This window comes from Salmo salar, chromosome ssa01 (assembly GCF_905237065.1).
Source record: "Salmo salar chromosome ssa01, Ssal_v3.1, whole genome shotgun sequence".
NCBI classification, from domain to species: Eukaryota; Metazoa; Chordata; class Actinopteri; order Salmoniformes; family Salmonidae; genus Salmo; species Salmo salar.
Window position 1 is genome coordinate 72320076 of NC_059442.1, and position 7606 is coordinate 72327681.

General features: G+C 43.2%; 1 protein-coding gene across 3 annotated transcripts in view; it reads right to left on the bottom strand.

The window, feature by feature from the left end:
* LOC106608142 (anaphase-promoting complex subunit 1) overlaps nt 1–7606 on the bottom strand; it is a 57113-nt gene that overhangs the window by 31338 nt on the left and 18169 nt on the right. For all 3 annotated transcript variants that reach the window (XM_014205899.2, XM_014205906.2, XM_014205888.2), the window contains exons 12-19: nt 7561–7606; nt 7364–7454; nt 5595–5660; nt 5378–5515; nt 4681–4821; nt 3988–4048; nt 680–867; nt 302–376 (exon numbers count right to left, since the gene is read on the bottom strand). The exon at nt 7561–7606 is cut by the window's right edge and continues 50 nt beyond it. In XM_014205899.2, the coding sequence (XP_014061374.1) occupies nt 302–376; nt 680–867; nt 3988–4048; nt 4681–4821; nt 5378–5515; nt 5595–5660; nt 7364–7454; nt 7561–7606 (806 nt within the window). The remainder of the gene's footprint in view (nt 1–301; nt 377–679; nt 868–3987; nt 4049–4680; nt 4822–5377; nt 5516–5594; nt 5661–7363; nt 7455–7560) is intronic.

Genomic DNA, 7606 nt, shown 5'->3' on the forward strand with positions numbered 1-7606 from the left:
AAGAAGGACTACAGGTTATTTATCAACCTAACCCTCATCTTCAATACTTTCATTTTTTTATACATCTATAAATAACAGTGCACTTGGAGCAGATTTCAACCATTTCAAAGTAGATGCCTGTATATGAACTCAACATATTACTGAAATTCTTATTATGCATGACAGAAAAGCGAATTCACTCATAAGATGACCTCATCGCTTCCTCCTTTTAGCCTCTGTCTGGATTCAGAGCTTGAGAGTAACATGAATTGTCTTATGCTCTCCACGTAAAGCATGGTCAACGGGGGTAACCCCTACCTACCTCATCAGACCCTGTGTCCGAAGGCCGGGCCTTCTTTGGTGCAATCACAGGAGAGAGGGGCACTTCAAAATGGAGCTGTGGGGGGAACACAAAGGTCAAGAACATGGTAGGGCTACAGACCAATTAACCATCTGATAAACAACATAGGTCCTTCCTGTGTTGCCTTGCCAACCTACCATTTGTGGCTTAGTCTCTATGTCTGGATTTCAGAGATGTGCAGGCTTTGGTGACATCAGTAAGACCTAGATTGAGGCACTTCTATGTACTTGTGTATAGACTGTGCATTCAGTAAGACTATCCTCCTAACGGGCTCTGCATTATGTCTACTTTAAGACTCCCTCTCCTGTGAATGACAGCACCTTTGCCAAGGCGACTCACGTTGCGTGTCCAGCCCAGCCGCTCTGTGTTGTAGCCCATGAGAGTCATGAAGCAGGTGACAAACAGGTTCCACTCCAGGTGTGCGCTGGGCCCCCCGGGGGCGTTGTAGATGTTGTACCACTTTATCAGCACCTTCATGGCCGTTTCCTTGGGCAGGATGAAGCGCACCGCCTGGAGGCACTTCCTCACTACGGACACGAGGGGGATGAGGAAGCATATGTAAGATGGTGCACAATTACATCCATTTCACACAGAAAATGTACAATTGTATGTATCAAACTTGTGCTGATTTGTATAACTGTTATTTTTGTTTCATTAAAGTGGCGTGGTTAAAAGAAAATGTATCTACACTGAACAAAAAATATAAACGCAACATGTAAAGTGTTGGTCCCATGTTTCACGAGTTGAAATAAAATTTCACAGAAAAGTTCTATATGTTCTATAAGCCTTTTTGGCTTAGATCTCTCAAATGTTGTGCACAAATTTGTTTACATCCCTGTTAGTGAGCATTTCTCTTTAGCCAAGACAATCCAGCCACCTGACATGTGTGGCATATCTAGAAGCAGCTTAAACAGCAGCCACCTTGTGCTAGGGTGGATTGACCCCTTTACAGTTCATAACACACTGATGTCACGCACAGATGCTTGCGACTCTTGGCTACAGTAAGAAAGCAATCACCATCTGAGCCCATTCAACATGGCCTAGATTTACCTTTTTTATTACTTCTAAACAAAACACATTTTTGGGGGTTCTCACACGCTTACAAATTATGTTTTGATTCCTTCTTTAACAGTCGCTAAGACTATATTTGGTTGTGATCTTTGTTTAGGATACAGCAGTTGTTAGCTAGAATGCTAATATAGGCTGTAGCAAAAGCCAGCCAAAGAGCCATTTTACTGGTTGAAGTGTTTAAGTATAATGCAATTAATATGCGATGACAAACATTATTTTAGGCAGGACATTCATACAAGCCTTAAAATCCTATTAGAATCCTAAAGTAGTGTGAAATGCACTCAGTATGCTTTTTTTTATGTTGCTGGTGTTCTATAAGAACTCCCCTGTGTTCTGCCACCACCTTGTGCACATTGCCCTCGTGCAGCAATGTTTGCAAACACAGAAAGGAGCTTTATAAAAGACCACTCTAAAATGTGCCGGTTTGTCAAACAACACAACAGATGTCTCAAGTTTTGAGGGAGCGTGCAATTGGCATGCTGGCTGCAGGAATGTCCTCCAGAGCTGTTACCAGAGAATGTAATGTTCATTTCTCTACCATAAGCTGCCTCCTCCAACATCGTTTTTAGAGAATTTGGCAGTATGTCCAACTGGCCTCACAACAGCAGACCACGGGTATGGCGTCACGTGGACGAGCGGTTTGCGGATGTCAACGTTGTGAACAGAGTGCCCCATGGTGGCAGTGGGGTTATGGTATGGGTAGGCATAAGCTACGGAGAACGAACACAATTGTATTTTATCGATGGCAATTTCAAACAAAGATACCGTAACGAGGTCCTGAGGCCCATTGTCGTACCATTCATCCGCCGCCATCACCTCATGTTTCAGCATGTTTATGCACGGCCCCATGTCGCAAGGATCTGTACACAATTCCTGGAAGCTGAAAATGTCCCAGTTCTTCCCATGGCCTGCATACTCACCAGAAATGTCACCCATTGAGCTTGTTTGCGATGCTCTGAATCAACAAGTATGACAGCATGTTCCAGTTCCCGCCAATATCCAGCAACTTCACACAGCCATTGAAGAGGAGTGGGACAACATTCCACAGGCCACAATCAACAACCTGATCAACTCTACGTGAAGGAGATGTGTCGCGCTGCATGAGGCAAATGGTGGTCACACCAGATACTGCTGTTTTTCTAATCCATGCCCCCTTTTTATTTTTAAAGATATCTGTGACCAACAGATGCATATCTGTATTCCCAGTCATTTGAAATCCATAGATTAGGGCCAAATGAATTTATTTTAAGTGACTGATTTTAACTTGTTGCATGTTGTGTTTATATTTTTGTTCAGTACATATGTTCATTGTGCCTACAATGACATCAAATTACACGAAAGTCTGTGATTAGTGTCCGTGTCGTCTCCCAGGTCCACCCAATCAGACAGGTAATTAACTCCACCCGCAATCTCTAATTGGACAACAAACTCCAAAAGGTCAAGGCAGAGCAGGAGAAATGCCATTTCATTAGACTGAGAAGTCCTGGCTTTTGGATCAATTAGGCACTAATATGTGGGAACTGGGAACAACACTACACTGTAATCAGTAGTGGTTTCACAAAACAAAAGATGTGGGATCAAAGAGTAGAAAGTTCATGGTTTAAACAAAGACAGAGACCTTAAAAAACGCACAAAAAGCCAATTAGTGTTGTAAGGCAAATACCGGTACACCCGAGTGCTCCATTTCCTCAATTACAGTGTAAAATGATACGCTATTACACTTATCTACAGCTGGGTAGAAAGATGAGCCACAGCATGTTTTACAGTACATGCATGTACTGGCGGATAAGGCTGCGTCAGCAGAGGCTCAAATGTCACCACCGGAAAGACGTGTGAATCGTGCATGGTTTCAGTATAGGTCGCTATACATAAAGTCATTTACAAAAAAAAGTACCTATCTTTAGATATTACTGTCACAGACTCTTCACGCACAAATGCAAGGAACCAAGGTTAATATACCCACTTACTGACAGGTACAGAAATGGTCTTATGCTTAAGCAATAATATACCTGAACACAGACTTCCATTATATACCAGCACTACAGAGCAGGATAGGAACAGAGCAGAATAATCTCTCCCTCTCATCTATTCCTCCATCCCTCCTTTCCATTCTCATCAACATGTTCCAGAGCATCCCCCGCCCAACTGAGCTGGAGAATCGACACTCCAGGGCCCAATCCAATCTTTGGCTGAATAAGGGCATGGGAATCCCAACATAACAAACAGCAACTACAACTGCCTGGCGTGGAGTAGCTGCTGTGGTGATGCCTTCGTAATGCTGTGGCTTACCCAGATAGAATGGAATGTATATAGTCACTGTGTGTGTACGTCATGTGGCATGCCAGGAGAAATGAGAGCGGGTGGGGTGGGGGATGGTCAGTGTGTAAGTACGAGCGAGGAACAGTGGGGTGGGGTCCCCTTAGGTTTACGTCAATGTGACAGCGGGAGGCTGGCAGCACTTAAACCCAATTTTCAGGCCATCAACGCTGGATGACTCAGCTGTGAGAGACACCTAATCCAATACACAATATCTTGTCACGCACATTGGTTTTGCACATTGTCGGGTAAAAACTTACCCAGCTCTGAGGTAGCAATTTCAGGGATAGTTATCCTCAGCATTGTGCCGTTGCTTAGCTCCTACAAAAAAAATAACATATGAATCAGAGGGATATAGATAATTTCACCATAAGTTAGAGATGTCTACACACTACCTTTCAGCTTTGATCAATTAAATCATTTGACATAGATGACATCAAGGGATAAAAAAAATCTAATCAATATGACATGTCATAACATATGCAGTTGGACTTTGACAGTTAAAATCTTTAAAAAAATAAACATCTCAGTCGAGAGGGGCTCTCTCAAAAGGGCTTGAAAATGACTGACAGGTCTGAGAGAAAAAGGTCCCTTGGCTGAGCGGCATGTCTTTACCGGTCTTGACAAAACTGCCCCTGCAGGTAGCAATGTCCACCAAGAGAATTGTAACCTTATTGGACCCAGTAACCATACTGACAGGCCTTTGGTGCTCAGTTCTGTACACAGGCTGAGCTTTTCTCCTTTCCAATTCATCAAATTAAGCTGTTCAATTAGTGTCTGTTTAAAAAACATTCACCCCTGGAGGTCTAAGTACTCACATACCAACCAGCCAGACTCAAACTCATTATACCCTCACCTTTCACTCATATCAATACACACCCACACACACCCAACCACCCACCGACCCACACACACCCAACCACCCACCGACCCACACACACACACACACACACCAGGGTGACTCTGCTGCTGACGGGGTCTCTGAGGGCGTGGATGTAGGGTACAGACTGTTGAAAGGTGTAGTCGCCCAGCCAGGAGGTCTCGTGGTGCTTGGTGGTGCCCCTCAGCTCTGATACAGGGGAGGGCATGGCCACCTGGCCAACAGGAAGGGAGTGGAGGAGGGGCAAAGAAGAACTCAGCTACCCATGATGTATAGACACAATCAAGATAATTTGTGGCAAGTTAGGGGAAGTAATCCATACACTTCAGCTCTACCTTCTAAAGCAATTCCGTAATGAATGCAACATATATTAAATTGATTCATCTACTGTTCATTTGTCCCAATCTATATCCTTAGAAAACAGACGTCACACAGTCTGAAGTTTAAATCTAATTAGAGTATTGATCAGGATCCATTATATAGTCTCCATTAGTCACTGGCTGGTCAACTGCAGACTAATACTGCAGCTTCACTCTACTGTCAATGGAGGGACAGCAGTTCTTCACTGTAATTCATATTGAGATTGCACCATTTCCATTACCAGTAACTACCTGCTTTCAGTTTGGTGGTTAGTTATACTCTGTCATAGCAATCTGACTTAATTTCCATGACAGCAGCTTAATTATTTTGATGCATTCATTGCAATTGCACTTTTCATTCTAATAACCAACCCAATAGAAATACACCCCTGTCTCAGGTGTCAGTGGTACCTCCTCTAGTCTTCCTATGTGTCTCCCTGTGGCCTTGGCGGGAGTGCTCACACTGTCCATGGGGGTACTCAGGTGGGTTACGTGGTTGGACAGGCTGAAGGTGGGAGACAGGAGGCCAGGAACAAACACCTTGCTCACCTGTGGACAGAACACATTTTACCATTTGAACTTCACCAATAAACACATTTAAACAGCGTGAGCACTACTTTCTAGTTACCCTCGTCACTCCAGTGTACAGAACCAAGCTTCCATTGGCTTCCAGAACTAGCATGGCATCTATATCCTGAGAGGAAAAATAACAGTTTGAGATGAGACCAAACCAATGATGTAATAATCATGTAATAACATAGTACACAAGCACATAGTGTATTCGGAAAGTATTCAGACCCCTTGACTTTTTCAACATTTTGTTACATTACAGCCTTATTCTAAAATGTATTAAATATTTTTTTTTTATCAACATACACACAAAATCCCCTAATGACAAAGCGAAAACAAGTTTATATAATTTTTTTCAAATGTATAAAAAATAAAAAATAATTTAAATAAGGTATTTCAGACCCTTTGCTATGAGACTCAAAATTGAGCTCAGGTGCATTCGGTTTCCATTGATCATCCTGATTGGAGTCCACCTGTGGTAAATTCAATTGATTGGACATGATTTGCAAAGGCACACACCTGCCTATACAAGGTCCCACAGTTGACAGTGCATGTCAGAGCAAAAACCAAGCCATTAGGTAGAAGGAATTGTCCGTAGAGCTCCAAGACAGGATTGTGTCGAAGCACAGCTCTAGGGAAGGGTACGTCCGCAGCATTGAAGGTCCCAAAGAACACAGTGGCCTCCACCATTCTTAAATGGATAAAGTTTGGAACCAAGACTCTTCTTAGAGCAATCAGGGGAGAAGAGCCTTGGTCAGGGAGGTGACCAAAAACCTGATGGTCACTGACAGAGCTCCAGAGTTCCTCTGTGGAGATGGTTTTCCTTCTGGAAGGTTCTCCCATCTCTGCAGCACTCCACCACTCCATCTGGTCTGATAAAACCAAGATTGAACTCTTTGGCCTGAATGCCAAGCATCAAATCTGGAGGAAACCTGGAACCATCCCTACTGTGAAGCATGGTTGTGGCAGCATCATCCTGTGGGAATGTTTTTCAGCGGCAGGGACTGGGAGACTAGTCAAGATCAAAGATGAACTGAGAAGTACAGAGAGATCCTTGATGAAAACCTGCTCCAGAGCGCTCAGGACCTCAAACTGGGACGAAGCTTCACCTTCCAACAGGACAACAACCCTAAGCACACAGCCAAGACAATGCAGGAGTAGCTTCGAGACAAGTCTCAATGTCCTTGAGTGGCCCAGCCAGAGCTTGGACTTTAACAAGATCGAACATCTCTGGAGAGATCTGTTAATAGCTGTGCAGCGACGCTCCCCATCCAACCTGAGAGAGTTTGAGAGGATCTGCAGAGAAGAATAGGAGAAACTGCCCAAATAAAGGTGTGCCAAGTTTGTAGCATCATACCTAAGAAGACTCAATGCTTTGTTGAAACTGCCAAAGGCTGTTTCAACAAAGTACTGAGTAAAGGGTCTGAATACTTATGTAAATGTGATATTTCAGTTATCTTTTATTTTATACATTTTTTTAAAATTCTAAAAACAATTTTTGGGTCATTATGGGGTATTGTGTGTAGATTGATGAGGGGGAAGAAAACTATTTAATACATATTAGAATAAGGCTGCAAGGTAACAAAATGTGGGAAAAGTCAAGGGGTCTGTATATTTTCCAAATACACTGTATGGACACAGCAACACACCATTTTACACGCAGAATAAAGCAGTCAATAAGATAGGACCTTGACCATCATAAAAGTACAGTATGCCTTTGATAGAGGATTAAGATCTAGCCTAAAATAGCTCAATTGGGTCCTGAGAGACGTAGAATCGTTGCCACCGCTAAGGGACACGCAAAGCAATTAGTCAAATTGACTTTACCTGCAACGGTGCTGCGTCTTTTGCAGGGATAGTGGCAACAGATGCAAAGATAAGCTGGGAAGGATTGTTGCTCTCAATGAATTTTACACATCTGTGAAGATAAACAAATCAACATGTGAGAGAGAGTGATTTACTGAGAGCGAGAAAGAAAGACAGAGATAGGACACCGAAAGCTACAAAGATACGTGTTCCCTGACCTGAGCTGTTGGTGGGACTCCACGAGGAAGCACAGGTACTTGTTCT